General features: G+C 54.0%; 2 protein-coding genes across 12 annotated transcripts in view; one reads left to right on the top strand and one right to left on the bottom strand.

The window, feature by feature from the left end:
- FAM120B (family with sequence similarity 120 member B) overlaps positions 1–690 on the bottom strand; it is a 122,376-nt gene extending 121,686 nt beyond the window's left edge. For all 11 annotated transcript variants that reach the window (XR_013534689.1, XM_035297237.3, XM_035297241.3 and 8 more), the window contains exon 1: positions 452–690. Coding sequence is in view for 10 of the 11 variants with exons in the window: in XM_035297237.3 (XP_035153128.2) it covers positions 452–466 (15 nt within the window). In the remaining variant the exon portion in view is untranslated. The remainder of the gene's footprint in view (positions 1–451) is intronic.
- Positions 596–9,503, top strand: DLL1 (delta like canonical Notch ligand 1). Its single transcript, XM_002747198.6, has 11 exons — positions 596–1,439; positions 1,701–1,997; positions 2,650–2,710; positions 2,943–3,200; positions 5,112–5,172; positions 5,706–5,836; positions 5,983–6,152; positions 6,271–6,487; positions 7,682–8,480; positions 8,604–8,721; positions 8,829–9,503. The coding sequence occupies exons 1-11, from the start codon at positions 1,386–1,388 to the stop codon at positions 8,832–8,834; spliced, it is 2,172 nt and encodes a 723-aa protein (XP_002747244.1). The 5' UTR covers positions 596–1,385; the 3' UTR covers positions 8,835–9,503.
- Positions 9,504–27,379: the final 17,876 nt, after the last annotated feature.

The raw sequence follows: 27,379 nt of genomic DNA, 5'->3' as shown, positions 1-27,379 counted from the left end.
CGCCTGCCCCGAAGAAGGGGCGGCCCACCGAGAGCTCGGGCCTCCAACTTCACGCTCCTCCCCGCAGCAGCCCCTGCCTAAGCCCCAGGGACGCTGCCGGCGCGAGGAGAGCCCCCTGGGCGGGCGCCGCGGAAGGGAGTTTCGGAGGCCGGGTCCAGCCGCTCGAGTGGGGTGTTCGCGGCGCAGCACGACCCTCAACGCAGCCCCCCGCGTGTGGCCGTGGGTCTCCGAGCGTCTGCGGCCCGGGAGGGCCTGCGGAGGGGGACGGGGCGGCGGCACCAGCTCGCAACGCAGGGGGATTCTTGCGGTGAACATTTTGCAGGAATGTAAATGAGTGCGTTTTGTGTCGCGAGGGAGGAAGAGGGGGTTGGGGGCGGGGGCAGGGGAGGACTGGGGGGGCGGGGAAGGGTGGGGGCGGGGAGGAGGGTTGCACATTTTACAGCTCACTGACCATTTGGCGATCCATTGAGAGGAGGGTTTGGAAAAGTGGCTCCTTTGTGACAGCTCTCGCCAGATTGGGGGGCTGCTGATTTGCATCTCATTAGCCATGCGGGCGGCCGGCGGGATATAAGGGCGGCAGGCGCCGGCGAGAGCCAGATCCTCTGCGCGCACCCGCGGAGACCCGGCCGGGCCGAGGGCAGAGCGCCGGGGAGCCCGGGCAGCCGCCGCGCAGAGCCTTCTCCCTCCCACGGCCCGGCCCCTCCGCTCCTGCGCGTGTGGACTGGATGGCATTGGTTGGATTCGTCGGAAAGACGCGGATCTTTGCCGCGACACTGGAGCTCAGAGCCCAGAGTGCTCCTGGAACGCCCGCCGCCGCCGAGTGACACCCGGCCACGACCCGCAGGGCGCCGCGCTCACCCGCCGCCGCCGACCGTCCCCTCCGCGCACGCCGGGGCCCGGATTATCGCCTGGCCCGTGGGATTTCCAGACCGCGGCTTTCTAATCGGCTCGGGAGGAAGCTCTGCAGCTCTCTTGGGAATTAAGCTCAGTATCTGGACTCTCTCTCTTTCTCTCTCTCCCCCTCTCTCTCCTGCGAAGACCTTAAGACAAAACCAGGAAGCCAGCGACCCTCACCTCCCCCGGGACTGGGGAAGGAGGGAAACCGAAAGTTGCGGCCGCCGCGCCCCTCTGCGCTTTCCCCGCGGGAGCCGCTTTTCCTCGGGCATCCCCGGAGCCGCCCTGGGACCTCGCAGGGCGGATATAAAGAACTGCGGCCTCTGGCAGAGGCGGAGACCGGCTTCGGAAGAAAGAAGTCCTGGGTACTCCGGCGTGGGGCGAGGCGAGGGCGCGTTTCTGCCCACGCTCCCCGGGGCCCGCAGACCCCCCGCGCGCTCGCTGCGGAGAGAAAAGGGGGCCCCGCAGGTTCGCGCGTGGAGCGGGGCAGCATGGGCGGCCGGTGCGCGCTGGCTCTGGCGGTGGTCTCGGCCTTGCTGTGTCAGGTAGGTGGCAGCTGGGGGCGCCGGAGCCCCGCGAGGTCGCACGGGGAACCGGGGCGCGGGGCAGGAGCGCGCGGGGAGGGGCGGACGGCCTAGCGAGCGGCGCCAACCGCGGCCCCGAAAGTGAACCCCGGGGGCGACGAGCCCAGCACCGGCCGTGCCCGGCTCCCAGCGCCCCCGGCTCCGCAGGCGCCGGCTCCCCCGGGCCTCACGCCCCCTCGCCCTGCGGCCCCGCGTCCTCACGACCCCGCCCTCCCCGCTCAGGTCTGGAGCTCGGGGGTGTTCGAGCTGAAGCTGCAGGAGTTCGTCAACAAGAAGGGGCTGCTGGGGAACCGCAACTGCTGCCGCGGGGGCGCGGGGGCGCCGCCGTGCGCCTGCCGCACCTTCTTCCGCGTGTGCCTTAAGCACTACCAGGCAAGCGTGTCCCCGGAGCCGCCCTGCACCTACGGCAGCGCCGTCACGCCAGTGCTGGGCGTCGACTCCTTCAGCCTGCCCGACGGCGCGGGCGCCGACCCCGCGTTCAGCAACCCCATCCGCTTCCCCTTCGGCTTCACCTGGCCGGTGAGTGCCCGGAGCGCGGGGCGGTGTTCTGCGTCCGGCGCACGGTGGCGGCGCAGGCCGGGGCCTCCTGGGCCCCGCGAGGTGGGGCGGGTGCCGCAATCTGCCCCAGGGTTCCAGCACGGCAGGCGGCAGGAGGGGACCGGCGCCGGCCGAGTAGGAGAGGCTGGGCGCGCCCGGGAGGTTTCCGCATCCGGCCTCTGCGCCGGGTCCCGAGTCAGATGTGCCCCTTCCGTGGGAAGGTTCTCGTTTCCCGGCTCCTAGACGCGGTGGTCGTGCAATTACCCGCGCAGCGCGACCGCTTCCACCCCGAGCACGCCCATCCCCGCAAGAATAATGAGCATCGCCCTCGGGCCTCGTCTGTCGCGTCCCGCCTGCTTTCACGCACTCTCTAAAAAAAAAAAAAAGTAATATCCTGTTCTACAGGCTGTAAAAACACGTCAGGAAACCACTGTTTAAAAAGTTCTTCCATTTCCTTGGAGAAGGTGAGAGCGGGCGGGAGGTGCGCAGAGACCCTCTCGGTACAGGCCGCCCGCAGACCCTCGTGGCCTCAGGCCTGGGTTGCTGGCCTGCTTGTCCTGAATGACTTTGCTCCTTGCCTTCTTCTTTTCGTGACATTTCTGGGTTGTCATACGCCCTCTTCCCTTTGTCCCAGGGCACCTTTTCCCTGATTATTGAAGCTCTCCACACAGATTCTCCTGATGACCTCGCAACAGGTAAAAACAAAACTCAGACCCCAAAACGGCTTCCCCCACTTAATAGCATTTGACTTCACTTACTCGTCTCCCAAACAAACCCAAACACCTTTCATTCTGAACGTGCCCCAGAAAGTTCAGGGTGGAGGGCCTGGGCCTCCTTCTGGAGCTGAATGACTCCATCCGCCTTTCGCTCTGTCCCGAGCCTCAAGGTTCTTGGTCAGAATCAAGCAGGAGAATCTCCTCCCCATAGAAAATCCAGAAAGACTCATCAGCCGCCTGGCCACCCAAAGGCACCTGACGGTGGGTGAGGAGTGGTCCCAGGACCTGCACAGCAGTGGCCGCACGGACCTCAAATACTCCTACCGCTTTGTGTGTGACGAGCACTACTACGGAGAGGGCTGCTCAGTTTTCTGCCGGCCCCGTGACGACGCCTTCGGCCACTTCACCTGCGGGGAGCGTGGGGAGAAAGTGTGCAACCCTGGCTGGAAAGGTCTCTACTGCACAGAGCGTGAGTCTCCGGAAGCGCTGCTTGCTCACTAGTTCATGAACACTGACCGCGCACAGGGATGAGGTTTCCCGAGCCACTGGGAGCTTGGGACTGTAGAGATGTTCTGGCAGGGAAACTGAGGCCCAGAGGACAGAAGTGGATTGCTGTGTCACAGCTCGCCAGTGGTGGGGTTGGGGTCAGCGCAGACATTTTAACGTCCAAGACTGTCTTTATGCACTATCGGAAGCTGCCTTTCTTAATCAGGGAGGGTTTTAGAGACAAGGCCAGGGGTCAGGAAGTAAAGCCAGCGCTACCCCCAGGGTGTGTGTATTAGAGAGGGAGGGGAGGAAGGAAGGGAGGAACACAGAGCTTGTGTGTCAGGGGCACGCTTTCAACCAGAGGTCCCTGTGCTGTGACAGCATCACACTGGGAAACGTTCCATTTTCTCTCTGTAACTGGTGTGCTTGACCTCTCTGGAGCAAACGCCTTTCCGGTGACACGCAATGACCATGCTGTCCAGAGGGCAGGCTTTCACTCCTATGGGCTGTTGAGGCTGGGTCGGCGAGGGGTGCACAGCCCCATCTGGCTTGAATGCTCATGCAGCACCCTATCTGGAAAAGAAACGTCTTCCTAGTAGTGACAGAGGCTCTGCCTGCCTGATTATTAGATATTGATATGTCAATTTCATGGCAAGCAGGTGACTAGGGCTGGGGTGGGGGCCGTGATGGCTCCTGTTTCTGGCTCATGGAGTCCTCAGGACCCCTCTCTCCATCTTACTGAGGCCTTGCCTGCACGCCTGGCCATCCCAGCCCATTGATATGGGATTTCCCTAAAGTCGGAGATTGGGTAGGACCTAGAACTGCCCAGAAACCCCAGGGAACTGTCATTCTCCTTCCTTGGACAGGCCAACCTTGGAGAGGGGCTCAGTGAGGCCCAGACCTCTGGCAGGAGCTGGGTGGCATGTAGGATTGAGGGTGGGTCATCCCATTCACTGAGTGCCTTGATGTCCTTGTTCTTAGCTTCCCAAATTCCCTCCAGGGCTTACTGAGCTCTTTCTAAGCTCTGCCTTGGCCTGAACTGGTTCTGTTTAAAAAGAAAAAAACTTTTAGAGATGTTCATTAATGAGTTTTATAACCAGGCAGCGAGAGCCAGCTCCAAGCCTCAAGCCCACTGCCCACCCACTGCCCTTCGGGTGGCTTTGGCAGGTCTGCTGCCTCCCACCCTGTTTCCCTGCCTCTTCTTCACCACAGGGTAGCCAGGAACGTAAACTTTTTTCTTCATATTCAAACACTGAAGTCTTTCCCCGCCCCCAGCTTACGCGTGCCGTGCAGTAGATTAGATCTCTCAGGGGATAGGCTCAGGGACACCCGCAGGCTCCCATTGGTGGAAGGTGTGTGTGTGTGTGTGTGTGTGTGTGTGTGTGTGTGTACACGCGAGGGGTGTGTATGAGGAGGTGGGGCTGGGGGCGCGGGGGAGGCCGGCATTGTTGCGCTGGGGCAGCTGCCGTAGAGGACAGACAATGGAGCAGCTGTCCTGCCCTGGCACCCTGCATACCAGCTGTCCACTCTTATCTGCACACACACTTTCTGGGATATTAAGAGGTGGAGCTTTGTGCATAGAATTGGGAAGTGGGGGAAAAGGAGGGGGAAGACTTCTGACCCTCTCTTAGAAGAAAGGGGGATAGGGTGGGGGTGGGGGCTTCCTAGAGCCCTTTTGTCCTTGAGCCACTGTGTTAAGAAGAATGCTAGTCCCCAGGGCTGAGTCAAGTCTCAGGCTACTAGGCAGGGTGGGTCAGTCCTCTACAACCTGGGGAGATTAACTCAGCTGGGATTTGCTGACTGAAGCAGGCAAGTTGTGTCCGGCCCCAAGGGCAGCAGCCCTGGTGGGAGGTACTTGGCATAGGGCTTGACCCTGTTTTCCCTTTGCTTGTAGCAATCTGCCTGCCCGGATGCGATGAGCAGCATGGATTTTGTGACAGGCCAGGGGACTGCAAGTAAGTCTGCACAAGGTGGTGTTTTGTTTTGTCACCTCTTCTTGTTACCCTTTCATACCTGGTGCATTTGTGAAATAGCCCCAGATGATTGGAAAAACTGGTAAGATTGATTGAGCAGGGGGCTGTTTCCTCATGTTTCTACTTAACAAATATTTGGCAGCATATAAGGTCATGGGGATGTCATTCATCTGAGGCCCTTAATGGCTGTGAGAATTTATAGGTAGTAGTTTACAGAGTTGGTACAAGAAATGATAGTTTAGTTCAATGGTTCTCAAATGTTGCCTCATCCTGGAATCACTCAGGGAGGCTTTTGAGATGCTGGCACTGGGGCTGCCCTAACACCCATGAAGCCAGAACCTCTGGCGGGGCCCAGGCCACAGTGTGGTTGAAGCTCCCAACGTGACCCAGTGTTCTGCTAATCTGGAGAACCAGAGGCTCACTGGTGCTGCGGGAAGATGGTTTCTAGGGTGAGAGGGCCCACCACAAAGCCAGCGACAGTCAGCGTCCATCTGAGTCTTCTGCTTTTCTCCAAGGTGCAGAGTGGGCTGGCAGGGCCGGTACTGTGACGAGTGCATCCGCTATCCGGGCTGTCTCCATGGCACCTGCCAGCAGCCCTGGCAGTGCAACTGCCAGGAAGGCTGGGGGGGCCTTTTCTGCAACCAGGGTAAGCCTTCTCTCCCCGAGGCGGCCTGCTCCCCCCAGAGCAGCCCTGGACTTCCCTGACTGTTTGGTCACTGGAAAAAAAAAAATCTTCCTGAATTTGACGTCAAGCTTCCTATCTCCTACTTTTCCTGTCCCCACCCCTCACAGACCTGAACTACTGCACACACCATAAGCCCTGCAAGAATGGGGCCACCTGCACCAACACGGGCCAGGGGAGCTACACATGCTCCTGCCGGCCTGGCTACACAGGTGCCACCTGCGAGCTGGGGATTGATGAGTGTGACCCCAGCCCCTGCAAGAATGGAGGGAGCTGCACGGTGAGTCGGAGGCTCTGTGGCATCTTACCCTGAAGCTGGGGTGCCCTGGTGTTGAATGGGGTGTGTGGGCTCCCTGGAGCAACTCTGGAGAGCCTTTTCTGACCTCTCCATCATGTAGGATCTCGAGAACAGCTATTCCTGTACCTGCCCACCTGGCTTCTACGGCAAAATCTGTGAATTGAGTGCCATGACCTGTGCAGACGGTCCTTGCTTCAATGGGGGCCGGTGCTCAGACAGCCCTGATGGAGGGTACAGCTGCCGCTGCCCTGTGGGCTATTCCGGCTTCAACTGTGAGAAGAAAATCGACTACTGCAGTTCTTCACCCTGTTCTAATGGTAAGGCGGCAACTGGCGAGTGCTCAGAGACTCGGGCGAGTGGCCAGTACTGAGATGGCATTCAAGCCCAGCATTTGGGCCGGGCGCGGTGGCTCAAGCCTGTAATCCCAGCACTTTGGGAGGCCGAGGCGGGTGGATCACGAGGTCAAGAGATTGAGACCATCTTGGTCAACATGGTGAAACCCCGTCTCTACTAAAATTACAAAAAAAAAATTAGCTGGGCACGGTGGTGCGTGCCTGTAATCCCAGCTACTCAGGAGGCTGAGGCAGGAGAATTGCCTGAACCCAGGAGGCGGAGGTTGCGGTGAGCCGAGATTGCGCCATTGCACTCCAGCCTGGGTAGCAAGAGCGAAACTCCGTCTCAAAACAAATAAACAAACAAAAAAAAAAAACCCAGCATTTGTGAGTGACCTCGAGTTTTTGAAGCACCTTTATCCAGAGCACCGGGGGTTCTCTATGGAAACTGTGTTTTTTTGAGTCTGGAAATGCCCAGGGACTGAGAGAGGCTGGGGCATTTGTTACTGAGTGCTCCGCGGAACCCTAGACCGAACAGTGATGATTTGCTCAGGGCCTTGGGGCACCTGAGGTGCCTGGTTTGTACGTGATGCTCACAGGCCCCAGCCACTCTGATCTGGGAGGATGGCCTAGCTGTATGGTCACCCAGCACAGCAGTCAGGGGTGTCCCTGTGTGAGGAGGCCTGTCTGTGGGCAGCCTCCTCTTAGCAGTGGGGGGCCAGCTACCCAAAGCAAATACACAGCAAGGAGAGCTGGGCCCCAGATGTGCCAGAGTGTTCCAGAATGGTTGTCCTTCCCCTCTCAAACCCCTCCCTGTTGTCAGTGCCTGCTCCTCTCACTTGCTGTGTAACGTGAGCCTCAGTTTCCCCATCTGAAACCTTGTTGGGTTGCGGTGATGACTAATGCAGTCACCGGGTGGAGCGTTCTGCACATGCCTGTCCAGATATCAGCAGTGTGATTTCTAACTTGCAGAGCTAGACCTGGACACTTCTTGGCAGCCTTGTAGCTGAGGTTCTAGACTATGTCACCTTGCACTGTTGATTCATTCAGGCCACGGGCTGTCTGGTTTGCCCTCGTGTCTGTGGTCTCTACAGTGACAGACACATAGATGCTTCAGAATGACTTAGTTGTGAACAAACCCACGAGGAGACGCATGACGCTTGTGTCCCTTTGTTCCAGGCGCCAGGTGTGTGGATGTGGGTGATGCTTACCTGTGCCGCTGCCAGGTCGGCTTCTCCGGGAGGCACTGTGATGACAATGTGGACGACTGCGCTTCCTCCCCGTGTGCCAATGGGGGCACCTGCCGCGATGGCGTGAATGACTTCTCCTGCACCTGCCCACCCGGCTACACGGGCAGGAACTGCAGCGCCCCCGTCAGCAGGTGTGAGCATGCACCTTGCCACAATGGGGCCACCTGCCACGAGAGGGGCCACCGCTATGTGTGCGAGTGTGCCCAGGGCTACGGAGGCCCCAACTGCCAGTTCCTGCTCCCCGAGCTGCCCCCAGGCCCAGCGGTGGTGGACCTCACCGAGAAGCTGGAGGGCCAGGGCGGGCCGTTCCCCTGGGTGGCTGTGTGCGCCGGGGTCATCCTTGTCCTCATGCTGCTGCTGGGCTGTGCCGCTGTGGTGGTCTGCATCCGGCTGAGGCTGCAGAAGCGTCGGCCCCCAGCTGAGCCCTGCCGGGGGGAGACAGAGACCATGAACAACCTGGCCAACTGCCAGCGTGAGAAGGACATCTCAGTCAGCGTCATCGGGGCCACGCAGATCAAGAACACCAACAAGAAGGCAGACCTCCATGGGGACCACGGCACCGACAAGAACGGCTTCAAGGCCCGCTACCCCGCCGTGGACTATAACCTGGTGCAGGACCTCAAGGGCGATGAAGCCACCATCAGGGACGTGCACAGCAAGCGTGACACCAAGTGCCAGCCCCAGGGCTCCTCAGGGGAGGAGAAGGGGACCCCGACCACACTCAGGGGGTGCGTGCGGTGGGCCGGGCCTCAGGAGGGGTTGCCTGGGGTGTCTTCCTGGAAGCGCTGGTCCATTTCTATTCACAGATGTTCTCGTGCGTTCATTGTGGATTTTCTCTATTTTCCTTTCAGAGGAGAAGCATCAGAAAGAAAAAGGCCGGATTCAGCCTGTTCAACTTCAAAAGACACCAAGTACCAGTCGGTGTATGTCATATCCGAGGAGAAGGATGAGTGCGTCATAGCAACTGAGGTCAGTGCAGGAGCCGCCCCGCTTCCTCCTGGGCACGGGCGAACCTGGAGCCAGAGCACGGGAATCTGTCTCAGGCTGACTCCCCATTTGTCTTGTGGCCCCTCCAGGTGTAAAATGGAAGTGAGATGGCAAGATTCCTGTTTCTCTTAAAATAAGTAAAACTCCAAGGATATATGCCCCAACGAATGCTGCTGAAGAGGAGGGAGGCCTCGTGGACTGCTGCTGAGAGACTGAGTTCAGACCGAGCAGGCTCTCCTCCCGAAGTCAGCGACGCCTGCCGACAGCCTGCCGCGGCCCGGCCGCCTGCGGCACTGCCTCCCGTGACGTCGCCGTTGCACTATGGACAGTTGCTCTTAAGAGAATATATATTTAAATGGGTGGACTGAATTACGCATAAGAAGCATGCACTGCCTGAAGTGTATATTTTGGATTCTTATGAGCCAGTCTTTTCTTGAATTAGAAACACAAACACTGCCTTTATTGTCCTTTTTGATACTAAAATGTGCTTTTTCTAGAAGGAAAAGATGTGTGTTATTTTTTGGATTTGTAAAAATATTTTTCATGATATCTGTAAAGCTTGAGTATTTTGTGATGTTCATTTTTTATAATTTAAATTTTGGCAAATATGTACAAAGGCACTTCAGGTCTATGTGACTATATTTTTTTGTATATAAATGTATTTATGGAATATTGTGCAAATGTTATTTGAGTTTTTTACTGTTTTGTTAATGAATAAATTCCTTTTTAAGATATTTTTCCAAAATAAATTTTATGAACGACAACCAGAAGCGTAGTTACTTGGCTTTGCCTTGGTGTGGACGTGCTTTGCCTTGGAGAGGACGTGCGCTCACTCGCCTGCGGCCTGAGAGCCTGAGGACGGGGCGGGGGGGGGCTGTGGTGTTTCTCCTTTCAAGTCTTTGGTTTCCCTGGATCCACTGGAAGCAACTCATTCCTCTGTGCCATCAGGAAGCTACCTGCTGACATCACGAGGTGACTTGGTAAGAGCAGGCATGCTCATAAACCAGCCACAGTTTTCTAATTCCATTCCCCTGATGCATGTATTCTTTCCACAGAAAGGATAAGCATTCCTCATTCATTCATTCATTCATTCACTCATTGGCAGTGTAGATCTGTGAGTCGTCTTGTACCCAGTGGGTGCCAGTTGTCATGATTTTGTCACCGTTTGATGATAACATGGCCCTGGAGTGGGTAAACTGCTCCAGTGCTTACTGTTGGTAGGCAGCTCTGTCCCTGCGCATGTCCTGCCTTCCAGCTCAGCAGGACCCTGTGGGCTCCTTGTGGGCTGACCCTACTCCGGTCCTAGAATTTGCCGTTTTCCCCCCAGTAAGCCCCGGTTCCTTTTACTGGAAAAGGTAGAGATGGCGTTTTTAACTTGTGTATCCCTCGAAGCGTTGAGTGGTTTCCAGGGTGGAAGAGGGAGACCTACGCCGCAGGAGCTCCATGGAGGGACAGGTGTTCATTCCCTCAGACGGGACTCCATGTGTGCCTTTCCTCCTTGCTTTAAGGGCACATTAAACACAGGCCAGCAACACCAGTGAAGAGAAGAAATGTTTTCTGAGAACACTGAGCTGGAAACTGATCACAGTTCTCAGTCTAGTTACCAGTTACAGAAGCAAAGGGGACTGAAAACTCCTTCCTGGAGACCCCGTGGATCCGCACAGCCAAATCCAGGGAACTCTGTAGCCAAATGAATTGCAGAGAAAAAACAAGAAAATGTTGAAGGGGAACCTATAGATTCAAAGAGACACAGACATATCAGTCAATCACAGCATCTGGATCTGCTTCCTGTTTCAAACAGTCTAAAAAATTTATGAACCAACTGGAGAAATGTAAGCACTGACTGGATTCGAATGATTTTTTTTTTTTTTTGAGACGGAGTTTCGCTCTTGTTACCCAGGCTGGAGTGCAATGGCGCCATCTCGGCTCACCACAACCTCCGCCTCCTGGGTTCAGGCAATTCTCCTGCCTCAGCCTCCTGAGTAGCTGGGATTACAGGCACGCGCCACCATGCCCAGCTAATTTTTGTATTTTCAGTAGAGACGGGGTTTCACCATGTTGACCAGGATGGTCTCGATCTCTTGACCTCGTGATCCACCCGCCTCGGCCTCCCAAAGTGCTGGGATTACAGGCTTGAGCCACCGCGCCTGGCCTCGAATGATTTTAAAGTATACTTGCTAAATATTTTAGATGTGATGTGTTATTGCTGTTCATTTTAAAAAGAGACTTTATCTTTTAGAGAAACATACTGAAATATTTACGGATGAAACAATATGAGGTCTGGGATGGATTCAGAGCGCCCCCAAATGCACAGTGGCAGGGGGAGCCTCATGGGCACTGCTGGTGGTCGCTGCAGCTGGGAGTGGCACATGACGGGGGGTGGGGGTTTATTTTACTTACTTTCCTCTTTCCTATATGTTTGAAACTTTGCATAAGCAAAAGCATTAAGATGGATTATACAGTGAATACATACACATACACACAGGGCAGAGTTTACTGGTGTGTATGGACCACCGTGTCTATTACATGACCTACAGCAGAATGCATCTTACGGAAGCTTGCTGTGGTTGCACATGCACATTGCAGATGAGGAATCTTATAAGACCAAAACTAAGCCAATTAAACTGGGTGGAGAATGGGTGTCTGGTCAAGGACCTTGGTAACACAGTCTCGGGGGTTCTGATTCAGACCCCACTGCTTACTGGTCCCATGTCTGGGTGATTGCCCACTCTGAAAGTCCTCGCAGGAGCGACAGCAGGGTGTGCAGCAGTGCTGGGAGCACCTCATCCCCATCTGCACGGGAGGGCACTTTTCAGAGCACAGTTCTGCGCATGTGCTCAGCTGGAGCCAGCTACCGGCTTCCGGCTGCTTTCAGCATGGAGTTCAAAATCCTTGACTTGGCCTCTCAGGCCATGCATCTGGCTCCTGCCTATCTTGGAGCCTCATTTTGTTACTCTCCCATGGTCTGTGGCTGCTCAGCTCCACCCCGGCCCTGACAGCCTGGTTCCCACCCACCCCACTTTGCGACTTTCAGTATGATCTTCCATCTGCCTGAACCTCCAGTGCGACGTTCTTCCGCCAGAAAACAAGCCACATGGATTACCTGCCTTACATGATGGTGCTCTTGCAGCTTGCCCTGTGGCATATTAATTTATGGAGTTGTCTGTTTAGTGGGTGTGCATCCCAGGAGACTGCAACCTCAAAGAGGACGGTCAGTGCTGGCCTTTGTTCCCCAAGCAACCCCATCCCCACCTGATGCTGGAGTGAGAAAACATCCTCTGCCCATGTGAGCTATAATTTGAGAACACACATACACACACTCAGGACATTTGATCATGAAATAAGCTTCATTCTGGTGTTCACTCTTATCAGTGTAACTAGGAGTTTTGAACCATAACATGAAGCCAAACACGGGGATTATCTGAGTGGATGACATAGAATTTTGTTTTTATTCTGATAACCGGCCACCTAGATATAGCCCTGTATACGGTAACGGTGCGTTTACTTGGTATCCGGCAAACAGGGTGCTAGGCAGTCAGTAATTCCTCTGTCTATGCATTTTATAGGAAAGGCAAATGGTTTCCTGAGGAGCAGCTGGATGCCCAAAACGTCAAGATGAAGGGTAGTATTTTACATGCAAAGAGCGCCAGGCTTCACCCGCAGGAGGCGCACAGTGTGCCCGTGTTGAACCTAGTGTCTTCCACTACAAGCACAGAACAACAAAAAATACACACTCGTCATTTGGAAGCAATTCAGAGAGGAGTTTTTAAGATTGTATGTATTAGTGCAGAGTATCAGAATATTTCCAGAACAACATCAATTACATTTACTTGCTCAAACGAGCGAATATTTCCATTTTAGAGAAGCCCATCTGACCTGAATCACTTTGCCACTGTGGAGATGGGGGGTGTGCTCTTGCTAATGAGCTTTGAAAAGCAACGTATTCTTTCTAATTTTTCTGTTTCTTATGGAAACATTCACGGCTCTACGTCTGTCTGGCATTTGCTGAATGTGTCTTCTCGATATTACAATTTTAATAGAATCCGGAGTGATTCTCAGGTACCGTCCTCAGGAGGCACCTGAGGAAACCAGAATGAAATAGCCTTTTAAAATGTATTGCAACACAAACATCAGATCCTCTTGGTTTTTTAAAGCACAGAAAAGAAAAATGACAAGACTCATGTAATTAGTTATATTCTCAAAGAAAATAAGGTCAGTATAAGAAGGAAAAAATCTGAAATCACGGGATGGGAGATTCTCGCTGGATCGAGGGATGAAGTTAATTGCAAGGATGTCACTGGTTTATGGTGGAAGTGGTGGCAGAATCTTCCTCGGATACGATTTCTAGAAGCCGAGCCAACCGTCCACGGTGAGAGGTGCCAAACATGCACCTCAGCGCTAAGCTCCTTCCAGGCTACGTTCTTTCACACCAGCTTCCTCTATTTATGTCTAAACCCATGGTCAAATCACCACTAACAAAAAGCGTCATGTTTTAAGTGAATTCGAACTTTAAAATTATTGAACCATAAGGAAAAACATGAAATATATCTGCCCTGTGGTCCTGGATATTTCTCAAGAACCTTGATTGCTTTAGTGGAACTTAATTTACAACTCAGGGTTGGGATATCTGACAAATAAAATCACTTTTCAGAGACAGGATAGGAATCTGCTACTTCTGCCCCTCAGCCTGCCTTTCCCAACTCCCAAGTGGCAGCCCTGGGTAGACATCATGGTCTTCCACAGCAGCAGTTTGGCCGGATGTCTAGACCCTCTTACACGTCGGTAGACATGGCCTGAGATAGGATTAGTGAGGCTTCCAAGTTTTTCTCTTGCACTGTCTCACCCTGACCTTTGAGGGTAGGGAGGAAGGAAGGAAGAAGGGAGGAAGGACGTCTGGTGTCAGGTGCTTACAACACGAACTGCTCAACCATAGAAGGGCAAGTATCGTTTCTTTAAGAATTAGTATGAATTTGATTTTGTGAATGTCAGCCCTTTCTTGGAAGCTTAGAAACAAATATGATATAAAAATTTGAAATTAAAAAACTGCAATAAGCAACAGAGTGAGATTTCGTCTCTACAAAAAAACGTAAAAGAATTAGCTGAGTGTGGTGGTGGCACCCATGGTCCCAACTACTCAGGAGACTGAGGCAGGAGGACAGCTTGAGCCCGGGAGGCTGAGGCTTCAGTGAGCTGTGACTGTCCCACTGCACTCCAGCCTGGGGGACAGAGCAAGACTTCATCTTTTAAAAAAAAAGCAATATTAAGAAGCCATATTAATAAGGGAAAGACACTCTAAATTTGAGTGCTTCAGTTAAAATGAAAAAACAACAGTTAGGACCCTTTCTGATCCTCAAAGTCAATACTTTTGAAACAGGAGAAGGAAGGGAGGTGGGTGATCCCTGGAGCTACTGCCAAGGCCGGGCGCGGGGGCCTCAGATGCAGGCTCCAGCACTCAGGCGGACCTGGCAGAGGACAGTCCAGTGTCTCTGTAGTCAAACAGGTGTCAGAAACATCATGAAACCCGATGTTTATTGGTCATACTAGCCCTGACAAGGTCACTGGGCAATGGCTGGTGGCAGGAAGGTGAAGAGAAAGACATAAAAATATTTAAGATGAGGCCGGATCAGCAAAAAGAAATGGAAAGTGGAATTAATCATCCGGTTGCTCTAAATGCATGAACCGTTTCTCGACGTCCTCTTTCAGTAGAATGAACTTATCCTGGTCCTAACTGTTCAGCTCACTGCAACTCTGTCCCTGGCTCCGACGGTACAAAGTCGCCTCCTGTTTAAAGATGTTACAGAGGACCCTACTCTTGCATGAGCTCCCTGGGGTGACGGAGGGGAGGAGAGGACTGCTTTCCCTTTGCCCACTTGTGGAGAGTGGCGGAGACTGTGTTTGGATCCCTGCCACAGAAAAGCCTGCACTGGCCGTGTCTCCAGAGAGGACAAGCTAATTTTAACAATCTGACCCAAACGAGCTGGGAGGGTCAGTGTGTGGCAACATCCGGTCCTCCTGCCTGCTTCGTGGCTCGTCCCAAAAGTTGAGTATGCTGTTTCAATTTGATCTGCTATTTCGGGTGATCTAGTCCTTGTTGGTTCTTGCCAGCCCCGGAGGCGCCTGGTGGCTGGAGAGTCTTCCCCTTTCTCCACAAACCTGACCCTTGTAAGTCAGAGGTCAAGATAAAAGTGGAGAAGGCAGCCTGGAATCTGCTGGGTTCTGAATGTCTCTGCCTTTTCTCCAGCGTCAGTTTTGGACTTGAGCACATTGTTTGCACAGAGGCCTGGGGTGTCGCTGGGGTGGTGAGGCTGCAGAGGGGCTGACTCTTCCCCAAAGCTGAAGTCTGGCTTTTCGGCATCTGGCCTCTGCCCCTTACTGCCTTTGGCGACAGCTCTCCCCTCCATCCCGGAAGACCCTCGAGTGGAATTAGGAATACAGTGGTGACCACACGGGCTCCAGGGAAGACGTGTTGGTGATGTGGTGCCCAAGAGCTTGCTCTCCAGACTTGGCTTTGCTGACTAGCCCTGGAAGTGGAATCTTCACTTTGTCAGATGAGACATATAGACGGGCAAGAGTCTTTCCATCTCTGACATATCAAGCACCACGCTTCCCTCCTTTTTTTGAGACAGAGTCCTACTCCTTTTGCTAAGGCTGGACTACAGGGACACGATCTCAGCTCACTGCAGCCTTGAACTCTTAGTCTGAAGGAATCCTCCCACCTCAGCCTCCCCAGTAGCTGAAACCACAGGCAGGTGTCACCACCACTCCCAGATAATTTTTGTATTTTCTGGAGAGATGGGGTTTGCCATGTTGCCCAGGCTGCTCTCAAACTCCTGGGCTCCAGCGAGCCTCCCACCTTGGCCATCCAAAGTGCTGAGACTACAGGCGTGAGCCACTGTGCTGGCTGAAGTTTCCGTCATTTTTAAGGTGGAGCCAGATGTCTCATGGCAGGCTAGATAAATACCTGATATCATTTCCTGTGTTTGTGTGTGTGGACGGTGAGGGGTAATAAGTTTGAAGGAAGGGTCTGTACTATTTCTCCCTTTTCATATTTTTTTCCTTTCTACTCCCTGAGAATTTGGGTAACAAAACGCCTCTTCGTTACAGGGATAATTTGATGTTAAAACCGTAAGTGAATTGAAATGGACTTAACAAATGCCTGCTTGTCTGTGTTTTTTTGTGGGGTCTAACTTCTGCCTGCTTATTCTCTGGAAAACTTCTGTTCTTTTAGGTGCATCTCAGGGCTTCATGTAGGTGTTCACTGAGTGCTTCCTCTGGGCGGCTGGTTGCTCCGAGTGGTGGAGAGAAAGGCCTAGTAGATGCCACATCTGGCCTGATGGTGCCCTGAGTCACTCTTGGGGAAACATGGTGCCCACAGCTGATGCCCACCAAGGTTCCAATCCTCCGGGCCGGCCCCTTCACACACCTGATCGTGGATCTGGCCTCTGTGACTGGCTCTAGACGTTCACACAAATGGATTCTTCCTCGGCGTGCTTCTGAGTGGCACCATGCTTTCCTAGTGCATTGCTTAGGGACTCTGGGAGAATTTCTCCGAGGGAGCCCTGGGGCAGGGAGGACCTGGGACCCAGCTTTCAAATGGCAAAGGCCAGTGGCTCCTCTGCACAACCCGTCCCTGTGTCCTCAGGCTGAGGCAGTTTCTGCAGAGTCACCCTGAGGGATGCCAGCAGCTTTGTATTGGCTTCAGCTCTTCCCTGCCTCCCTTTCCTGCGCCCGCATCTGTCTCTGGGGCTGGCAGGACATCAGGCTGCTGGGCCTGCTGTGCTTCCCCCAGGCTGTTCCTCTGTCTAGTTAAAGCTGGTCCCAATTATTGAATGTGGGGCTCTGCTGGGAAGCTTGGAGACCAGGTGGGGACCTAGGGGAAGCAGCTCCACTCTGGTTTGCCAGAGGGACCCGGAAGAAGCACCCCCAACCCCTGCCTACCCACTGCCTATTTGCCTGATTAACTCACCATCATCTGCAGACACCTAGAATGGGGTCTTAGGGTGGTTGCTTGGGAACAGGTGGCAGGTGGGGGGCTGCAGGAGCTGATCCTGAGTTGGGTGCCCATCCTGAGGGCATGGGATGGGTACAGTAAATGGAATTGTACAATCCTGGACTGCTAGTAATTCCAAGGACCCGTGTGTTCCTGTTCACCACCCCACACACCTTCCTTGGAGTTGTCATAGAAATGGAAGCAAAAATAGGAAGTGTCTTCCTTCAGTGCAAGCCGTAGTGGCTCTGGATACAATTTCTAACATGCCTCTCCTCGCACCACACGCCTTTCACTCCTGCCTGATCCTGGACCCAAAACCCTCCTGACTTTTTAAAGCCATAATTACATCTGTTCAGAAAGACCATCTGGCTGAAAGAAGAGCATTATGTCCTGATTTATTTTCTCCTTAATTAAATCTAAATCTAAGCAATCGTGCGTCGCTATTCACCATGGTAACAGCTCATCACAGCTGTGGAATTCCAGGCACCTCACCTGGGGCAGGCTCTGCTTAGAAGGCAGATGGGAGGCCAGAGCTGGTGGCCCCTGAGAATGCTTGCTCCTAATTCTCCATTCTCTGCGTATTTTCAAGAGAACATTACAGACCCATGCCGAGATATCCACCTTCCCCTGTGGATCTTAGAGTGTGGGGCCACTCAGGGCTCGCCACCAAGGAGTCAAACCCTGGAAGGCAGTGGGATCTGAGAGAGACCCTCGTGTGGTCCTAGACCTGAGATGGACCCTCCTGTGGCCCCGGATCTGAGATTCTGAGATGGATGCTTTCGCGGCCCTGGACCTGAGATGGACCCTCGTGGGCCTGGACCTGAGACGGACCCTCTCGCAGCCTTGCCGTGGCTCTAGTAGATGCCTTTGCACCTGTGCTTGCCTCCCACCCTCCCCACTGCATGAGGCTCTAACCTCCTCTCCATCAGAACAAAACCCTGGCGCACAGCTGGGGGGTTGCCAGCTGTGCTCCGTGATGGGGAGTTTAGGGAACATTCGCTGAAAAGGGAGATGAATGAAGATTCCGGAACACGGTAGGCTGTGATTCTGTCGACAGAACACCATGTGGGATATTAGGGGCCAGAAAACTTGCTCCCAGTGGGACCCAGCTTATTCGATGGTCAACCTGGGACCTGGTCGCTTCTTCTTGTGGGTTGAGAAGTCCTTGCCTGTCAGAGGGAGGTGAAACTGGGGCACCCTCCTTGCTGGAATGCCAGACAAGAAAGGCCAGTGAAATAGGTGCCAGGGCCCTGGTAAGGCTGATGCAAGGCCCCCACAGTTCAGGAGGAGCCAAAGGAAGCGCACTGGGCTGGGGCCTGGCATCCGTGGCCCATCGAGGGCACTGTAGCTCAACAACAGGAACCTCGGTGCTGCCCACTGCTTGGGGCAGGGACAGAGCCTCGTTCCACAGGCCTCCAGCCTTCCCCACTGGGGATCTTGAGCTGAGCAGGGGGCACCTGCAGCAAGGGAGGCAGAGCTGGGCAATAGCCACGCAATGTAAAAATATTTAGCAATCAGTCAGAAACTAAACTCTATTCAATGGCTCAGATGATTCACTCTTAGATCGACTGGTCCTTACAAATGGCCTTTTCATGTTGCGCTGTAAATAACTGACATATGTAAAAACATTATCATAGCCCAAATAGAAGATTCTGGAGGGAGAGGCTAAAAGCTGCAAGTTGACAGCTGCCTAGAGCCAGAGGGGAGACAGCCAGCTTCGCTCCCAACCATCACTCGACTGGTCCTTCCCTGCACATGGAGACCAGAGGCGGCACAGCTGCGTAAGCCCCTCCTGAGAAGGCCCCCGCCTGGCTCCTGTGGCTTCTGCAGCCCCAGCTCACCTTCAGCCCATCTCTCTGTGACCAAGCGGGGGGTGTCCTCTTCCCCGACATCCTCAAGGGTCCCCATCACTGACTGGGCATGAGAGAGGCTTTGTGATTGTTCCAAGCTGGCGTTCCCTCCCTGGTCATGAACGCTCTGAAGAGAGGAGTGGTCAACTTCCTTCTGTGCCTCTGGGTCATGTCCTGGTAGGTCCCAGTGATCATGGAAGGCGGAAGGAGAAGCGTGGGAATGAGGATGTGGGGTTGGCAGGAAGTGATGGCACCCACTCCGCTGCACACGGGTCTCGCAGCTGCTGGTTCTGTGTCCACCAGCAGCAAGGATGTGCCAAGCCCAATGGCACCAGTTCCAAACACTTTCAGGTACATCTCAGCCAGGTTCTCCCCTCCAGCATGAAAGCACCTTGCGTCCTGGCTCCGAGGTCTTGTGGAATTTGTCTACAGCATGAAGGGCCTTCTGGAGAGCTCCACACGGAGAACCTGACAGCCACCCTGCCCTCCAGCTGCCTACGTTCTATGCATCAGGAAATCATGGCACCCAGGCATCACCATGCACCTCAGGCACAAGGCTGGTGCAGGGTGAGGTAGCTGAGAGACCACGGTCTTCAGATTCCACATCCACTGCAGCCAATGGAGCCTCCCCCGGAGGGCCGCAGCTCACACAGCCACCTCCTCTGTATGCTTTGTGGGCAAACCTGCCTTCTCCAAAGGAAATCCAGCTGCCTCTAGAAATTAACCACAGTCTAGGAAGCGGGTTTGACTCCTGCATATAGTTTTACTTTCTCATTTGGTCTCAGGAAGAAATGAAAATCCCAAATTAGCACGGAGATGCATGGGATCCGAGCGACTTGTGTCATTTGTTTTCCCACACGTCAGCGCCAACTGGGCACGTGTGCTCCTCCTCCATGGAGATGTCCTCGCCTGGGGTTACTTCTGGACAGAGAAGTCTCTGCAGCCACCCTTCAGTGTCTGCATGACTCATTCTTCCTCCTCCCTAGACCACAGCCAGGGCCCAGGGACTGCAGCCTCCTCGTGCTCCAAGCCGTGTCCCACAGTGGCGCCCACCCTACCGGGCCAAGGAACCTGCTGATGCGGAGAGGGAAGGAGCCCCTTCTTGGCCTCCAGAGCCCAACAAGAACCAGCTTCTGGTAACAGTGGGTGAAGCCGGTGACATGGGCTGACAGGAAGCCTTTCTACTTAGAGCATTTGAAAATGATGTGGATCAGTGGTGTGGAAGATGGAAGAAAGGCCCCTGGGCGCGGCCTCCCAACCTCAGAGCCAAACGCACTGTGTGGATTAAGCCCCAAGCCCTGAGATGCAGATTAGCCTGGATTACCCAGGGGAGCCCAGTGTAAGAATAGAGTCTGTGCAGGGGACAGAGGGAGGCTGGAGGGCTGGATCGGAGAGGGAGGAGTTTGGCAGTGGCAGGAGTGGGGGTCAGCGAGACTGGAAATGCATGTGGCTCAGAGACAGGGAAGGGGCCAGGAGCCCATGGATGTGGCAGCCTCTAAAAATGGGAAGAGGCAGGAAGAGTTTCTCCTGGAGTCTCCGGAAGGAGCCAGTCTGCCAACACCTTGCTTTGCACCCCAGTGGGATCCACGTCAGGCTTCTGGCCTGTGGAACTGTGAGGGGATGACTGTGTGCCATTGTAAGCCACTCGGTTTGTGTCGGCAGTGAGAACTCTCCAGGAAGGCCTGTGAGCCGTTGCAGAGGGACGGTGCCTGGTGGGCTCCACCTGCCCCCCTGGCCATCTGCAGTGGTGCCTCATGTGCTCATTAGAGCTTGGCGCCCTTGTGCCTTGAAGACTTAGTCCAGACATTCTATGAAAGTGAAAATGGCAGCCAGCTGCAGTGGCTCACGCCTGTAATCCCAGCACTTTGGGAGGTAGAGGCAGGCAGATCACTTGAGGTCAGTTCAGGACCAACCTGGCCAGCATGGTGAAACCCCATCTCTGCTAAAAACACAAAAATTAGCCAGGCATGGTGGTGGATGCCTATAATCCCAGCTTGGGAGGCTGAGGCAGGAGAATGGCTTGAACCCAGGAGGCAGAGGTTGCAGTGAGCCAAGATGGCGCGACTGCACTCCAGCCTGGGTGACAGTGAGACTCCATCTAAAAAAAAAAATTAGCCAGGCATGCTGGCATGCACCTGTAATCCCAGCTACTCAGGAGTCTGGGGCACAAGAATCGCTTGAACCCAGGAGGCGGAGGTTGCAGTGAGCTGAGATGGTGCCATTGCACTCCAGCCTGGGTGACAGTGACACTCTGTCTCAAAGAAAGAAAGAGAAAACGCCATGGGCAGATGACACCACGCATGCCCTGGTCCCACACTGCCATCTGTGCAGGGAAGTGAGCAGGACGCCTCTGTGGGCTCTGGCAGGGAGGCGAGACGTCACTGAGGACCACACCCAGAGCAGTTTCGGGGTGTAGGGCTCTGTGCTCGGATGCGCCCCTCAGGCCCCTCTGTCTCAGCCGCAGTTGAGTGCAGTCTACTGTGTAATCCAGAACCCAGAGCGTTTCTCCAGGAAAACTGCTCAGTTCTTTCCAAAATGTCACGAGAACGTAGATGATGGGAAGAGGCAACAGGTGCCAGCAGCAGCTGCTGCCGGTTCGCGGCTCCTCTTTAAATATGTTTTCTGTGGGGAAACCAAGGGCTTTCAGAAGCATTTTGCTCTGAAATATTCAAGGAATGTTTCTTGTTTTTTTTCTTATTACAGCAACAGCTTTAGTATTTATAAGCGGAATCAAGAGGCCGCAGAACTAGGGAAGCAGCAAGTTGGGGGAAGAAAATCTAAATTGCTAACCCCCTGCAGTTGCTTTGAAATAGCATTTGGTTCTCTGCCGGCATCTTTCTGAGATGAATTCTCGACGCCTTTGCAAGCCTAGGCTAAAACAGGCACTCAGAGATGGTGCGTACATCTCAAATGTCACCCTCAGGGACCCACCGTGGTGATCTGACTCGGCTGGTTTCATGGGCTTCTGCCCGTTTCCTCATCTGCTGTCACACAGCATTCCCAGCATCACTGGGGGAGGTCCCTTTCATTTGAGGAGGCCCAGAGTTCGTGGCTGGGGCTGGCCTCACTCCCTCCACAGGTGTCTTTGTGCTGGGCCTGGGCTCCATGAGCAGAGTCAACATGATTCTCAGGACAGAGTTCATGGTCTGTAAGACAGATGTGAGATGTGTGTATTCCCCACAGAGATAAAGGGAGGCCCCAGTGTTTGCCGAGCTGGGATCTCTAAGACCAGCAGGCTCTGCAGGTGCCCACGACTGCTCTTTGACCAAGTGACCAAAATACTTGATTCTCATTCATGTTTTGTATCCCCTGAGAAGCTGGATTCCGGTCAAGTCAGCTAGTTCTTGAGGTGGAGGATTACAAACGTCCCCACTTTCTCCACACAGCTGCTGGGTACCGGGTTCCCCACCCTGCACCAGGCGTGCTCCTGTGGGGAAGGCTCTAGGCTTTTCTCCTGTGTTTGTAGTAACAGGTGCAATTGCTCACAGTGTTGAACCTGTGGGAATGAAATCTGCTTAGGGCCACACAATTAAATGGTGGCAACAGATATTTTTAAGATGAAAAAAGAATTTCAGCTAAGAAAGGAGCACACTTACCTCTGATGCCCCCAAGGCACTGGGTAGAATCCCATGGTCCACAGTGAATGGGTTTGAGGGAGGGGTTTTGCGGCCTGCATTTTTCTTGGCAAGTGGCCCCAGCCTGAGTGACTGGGTCTCTGAGCCTTGTGGTCATAACCACCTGCCGAGTTCCCAGGCTTCCTGGGGGCACCTTTCCTGCCTTTTATCAGCTAAAGTGCAGTGGGGAACTGTCAACTTCCAGCAGCAAGTGCTCAGGCTGCTAGTAAAGACTCATGCTTTGGGGCTGACTTCTCTGGACAGCTGCTCACCTCTCTTGCCTCAGGAAGCCCGCTCAGCCCAGTATTTGCCCCATAGGCCGAGGGCCCTGGCACCTTTCCTCTTGAGAGGGCTGCAGGCAGTGGGTGTGGCACGAGTTCACACCTAGGTTACAGTGACTCGTCCTTCCATAGGACTTCCTCAGTGGGTCGTGAGGTTGCCGAGTTCTGAATCCATTCAGTGACAAGGAAGGATGGTCACCGTGGGGCAAAAGGGCCTGTTCCGGGCACAGGGCTGCCCTTTTACCTCGGGTGTGGCTGCTCTGCCTCAGGAGTAGCGGGTATTTTCCTCCTCCTTGTCACTGAGTCAGTCCCCTGGGGCTGCCCTGGCAAACTACCTCCTTTACACAACTGAAATTCATTTTCTTACAGTCCTGGAGAGCAGAAGTCCGGGATGCAGGTGTGGGCAGGGCTGGTTCCTCTGTGGCTATCAGGGAGAGTCTCCCAGCTTCGGGTGCTGTGACATCCTGGTACCCTTGGCTTGTGGGCACATACTGAGCTCTGCCTCCCTCTTCCACAGCTTTCTTCCCCTGCCTGTGCCTTGCGTCCTTATAAGAACACCAGTCCCTGGATTCCAGGCTGACCCTTATCCAGCAGAACCTCATCTCCACTCTCAATTATCGGCGGAGAACTGTTTCCACACAAGGTCACGTCGTGAGGTTCTGGGGGGACATGGGTTTCGGATGAACACCTCTTAGTCCACTACGAATCCTTTTATTACCATCAGGCAAATGGATTTTTCAAAGGCACATCTGCTCTGCATTTTTCTTCAGTGAGTGTTTTCTGAGAACCTTTTGGGTTCAAAGCACTCAGGGAGTGTAAGTGGCATGGGAAACTGCCGTCCCAAAAAGACAGCATGCGGGGCTGCCCGTGGGGCTGGGCCGGCGTCCGAGACGGCACGAGTGAAGGATATGCAGCTGCACCCGGACCAGACACTCCATGATGACAGACCCCGCTGCTTCACCAGGGGAGGCTACTCAGCAAGGGGAGTGGTGTCATGCTCACAAAAAGCCAAGGCTGAAGTGACAGGAACGACTGTCTGGGTTCCCATACAGGTGACCATACTGGGCCTGCTGAAAACTGGCCTGTGCCGGACGCAGGGAACCATTCCAGGAAGCAGACAGAACATGGGCCTATGTGTAACCCTGGCGCTGAGTCTCCCACCTTTCTTGCTTACTGGGCCGTGGTCCGGCAGCACGGAGGGTGAATTACCTGCCTTTTCGTCCAGAAAAAATCCATTCCACAGTTTCCACCTTCCCTCACTGACAAACGGGATTTTAAATCCCTTTATCTGGAGACAAACAGAAAGTGTGTGTTGTGTCGAATAATTTGAGCTGATATTCTTACCAGCTGTTAAGAAACACATGCAAAAAAAAAAAAAAAAAAAAAAAAAAGGCTGGTGACATCTGGCTGGCATTGATATTTTGTGACAGAAGTATCTTTTTTCTGGGGGTGTTTTTCAAAAAACCAGTCTCAGGGTCCCCAGTTCCCTCAACTGCCCGACTGCTTCAGCCTCCAGCCCCCGACCTTTGACCTCTTTGAAAAACAAAAAAGAAAGTGATCATATTGACCAAAGCAACTGTAACCCAAATAGCAGCACATAATTGGGCGTGGTGACATTGCTTTAGCTCGGATTAAACAATGGCCGGGCAGCTGCTTCCACACGCCCGGCCTTCCACTTCAGCTTCCCCTGGGCCACACAATGGAGTTCTTTTGCTGAGACGGGAAGGATCAGGAGAGCAGGCCCTGTTCCGTGCCATGGCCCGGCTGACCTCCGCCTCCTCTTCTAACTGCTTGTAACCGGAAGGATTTAGGCTTTAATTTTTCTTTTAAAGTAAATGTCAGATAAATGTATTAACTAACATTGTGAATGTTTTCTCTGAAATGTCCATGTCTGTGTTGCCTAATTTTCCCAAGAACACTGACGAAATGGGCCAGTTTCAGAAGGAGGTTTAGGCAATTGCATTTTCACACTGGTTAGACCCCTTCCGGACCAGCCAAGGTGCTCAGGTGAGGTCCAGCACCAAACGAGGACGTGGCGGTCAATGGTAGACCCCACAGGTGGCAGTGGTGGCGTGAAACTGCCACCTGTGGGGTCTGTGTGATGGGGCCACGGATGGAGCTGAAAGCATCTGGTCCCTTGGTTGTCACCTGGCTGTCACATCGCAGCACAAGGCATCGCCCTCACACCTGTGGTGACGCCGGCATAAACAAACGCACTGTGCTGTTCGCCGTGTAAAACTTTAGCACGTGCAATCGTGTACAGCATGTCACACCAGATAAGGATAATCCACAACTACGTTCTTGGTTGAGTATTTAGTAAACCAAACTTTTAGTCATTATTTTAGAGTGCATTCCTTCCACTCTCTAAAAAAAAAGTTAAGTGTAAAGTGGACTCAGGCAAGCCTTGCGGGAGGCTCCAGGAGACCAGCTTGTGTTTCAGGAGATGATGGCTGCGTGCTTCACTGCCCCCAAAGACCTTCCGGTGAGATCATACGTGGAAGGGAAGATGGTGATGTTGATGACCCTGACCCTGTGCAAGCCTAGGAGAATGTGTGTGTCTTCGTTTCCAACAAAAAAGTTTAAAAAGTTATTTTTTTTAAACAGAAAAAAGCTAATAGAATAAGGACAGAAAGAACCTATTTTGTGCAGCTGTACCAAGCTAAGTGTTGTAAGAGTCAAAGTTAAAAAATTAAAAAGTTTGTAAAACAGAAAGGTTACGATAAGCTATGGTTGATTTATTATTGGAGAAGGACATTTTCAACAGTGGATTTAGGGCAGCGTGAGTACACGGTGTGCAAAGCCGAGCCGTCTGGCTTCCCATTCATTCCCCAGGCGCTCACTGACTCACTGGAGCAGCTTCCAGCCCAAGCTTCATTCACGGCGAGTGCCTTGTTTGGCTGCACCATTTTTACCGTTTACATCTGGTTTTTACCGTGCCTCTCTTCTATTTTCGGACATGTTCAGGTGTACAAATACTTACCATTGTGTGATGGCTGCCTGCAGTATTCGACACAGGAGCACGCTGTGCGGGTCTATAGCCTGGGAGCAACGGCCTCCACACCACGGCCTGGCTGTGCAGCGAGCTAGTGTGTTCTCGGCGATGTTCACAGTGACAATCACATGCATCTCTCAGAACACGCGGCTGTGTTCCTCCTCTTCCTCCCGCCTTGCGTGTGGAAGCTTCCGCCGATGGCATCGGCTGCCCACGGCTCCCACCCAGACCCCTGGGCTCTCTTGAGGTGTCGTGTTCCGTGTGGCAGGGACCGGTGTGTGCATGTTTACTCTGCTGTCCGAGAATGGCCCCAGTGCACCAGGACTGGAGTTCCCCTGGGTGGGTAAAGCACCTCTCCCAGCCTTTCATTACACAGATGGGAACTCTGAGGCTAAATCCATTTCATCAGGTCCCCTGATCACAGGTGGCGCCCTGGCCATCGGATGTGTAACAGCTACGCACTCCCTGCACCTCCAGACTGCAGGGGCCATGCTGAGGACGTGGGACCCTTGTGCCTTCTGTGCCTTGTGACCCCAGGGGCCCAGTGCGTCTGCTGAAGGGAACCCTCTGCCTCCTCTGGTTGGGGTCTTTCTAAGGAAGTGCAGGCAGTTAATCCAGGAGATCACAGAAGTTCCAGAATGGAAACATGAAAAAAGCTCTTCCCTGTGGTCAAAAAAGGACAGGAAAAGAATTGTTCACGACTCCAGCAGAGTGCAGGGAAACACAAGCTCTGCAACACTAAGTTCCACAGCCCCGATTTCAAGGGTGGAGGATACAGGGAAACACAAGCTCTGCAACACTAAGTTCCACAGCCCCGATTTCAAGGGTGGAGGATACAGGGAAATACAAGCTCTGCAATACTAAGTTCCACAGCCCCGATTTCAAGGGCGGAGGATACTGGAAAAATCAAACAGCCGACACCCAGCCTGAGCTTCTGCCTGAGGAACCCGGGACTGACCCGCCCCACGTGGCCACTGAGGTGAAACCCGGGACTGACCTGCCCCACGTGGCCACTGAGGTGGAACCCGGGACTGACCTGCCCCACGTGGCCACTGAGGTGGAACCCGGGACTGACCTGCCCCACGTGGCCGCTGAGGTGGAACCCGGGACCGCCAGGTGACAAGTAGTCGCTGAGGTGGAAGCCAGGAGTGCCCGGCGCCTGGTAACTGCTGAGGTGACGTCGCTCAGAACACACAGATCCTGAGCCCGTGCTGCCCGCTGTGTGGTCCTGACCACCCGAACGGCGGCGATGAGCAAAGCGCAGCTGCCCTCCCACTGCAGGCATTTCCTGCAGGGCCTGTGGGTCAAGGACTCTTCCCTTTCCCTCCAAATGTCACCCTGCCCCAAATCCCCTTCTCTGTTCTCTTTGCAAATGGATGTACGTTGCCCACTCCTTGGAAGTCACATGGAACACCTTAGTCATAATGAGTCCAGATTATGCTCTGAAAGATAAAAGCTGTTTCATAGGGTGCGTGTGTGCGCATACGTGTGGACCCAGTGTTTTATGGGGTGCGTGTGTGCGCATACATGCGGACCAGTGTTTCATGGGGTGCGTGTGTGCGCATACGTGTGGACCCAGTGTTTTATGGGGTGCGTGTGTGCGCATACGTGCGGACCCAGTGTTTTATGGGGTGCGTGTGTGCGCATACGTGCGGACCCAGTGTTTTATGGGGTGCGTGTGTGCGCATACGTGCGGACCAGTGTTTCATGGGGTGCGTGTGCACGCATACGTGCGGACCCAGTGTTTTATGGGGTGCGTGTGTGCGCATACGTGCGGACCCAGTGTTTCATAGGGTGCGTGTGTGCGCATACGTGCGGACCCAGTGTTTTATGGGGTGCGTGTGTGCGCATACGTGTGGACCCAGTGTTTCATAGGGTGCGTGTGTGCGCATTCGTGTGGACCCAGTGTTTCA

The sequence above is a fragment of the Callithrix jacchus genome, chromosome 4 (genome assembly GCF_049354715.1).
Source record: "Callithrix jacchus isolate 240 chromosome 4, calJac240_pri, whole genome shotgun sequence".
NCBI classification, from domain to species: Eukaryota; Metazoa; Chordata; class Mammalia; order Primates; family Cebidae; genus Callithrix; species Callithrix jacchus.
This window is presented reverse-complemented; position numbering and strand designations above follow the sequence as displayed.

Coding starts and splice junctions, on each gene's coding strand:
- DLL1 (XM_002747198.6), top strand. CDS start 1,386: ATGGGCGGCCGGTGCGCGCTGGCTCTGGCGGTGGTCTCGGCCTTGCTG. Junction 1,440..1,700: donor TCTCGGCCTTGCTGTGTCAG/GTAGGTGGCAGC, acceptor CTCCCCGCTCAG/GTCTGGAGCTCGGGGGTGTT. Junction 8,481..8,603: donor ACCCCGACCACACTCAGGGG/GTGCGTGCGGTG, acceptor TTTTCCTTTCAG/AGGAGAAGCATCAGAAAGAA.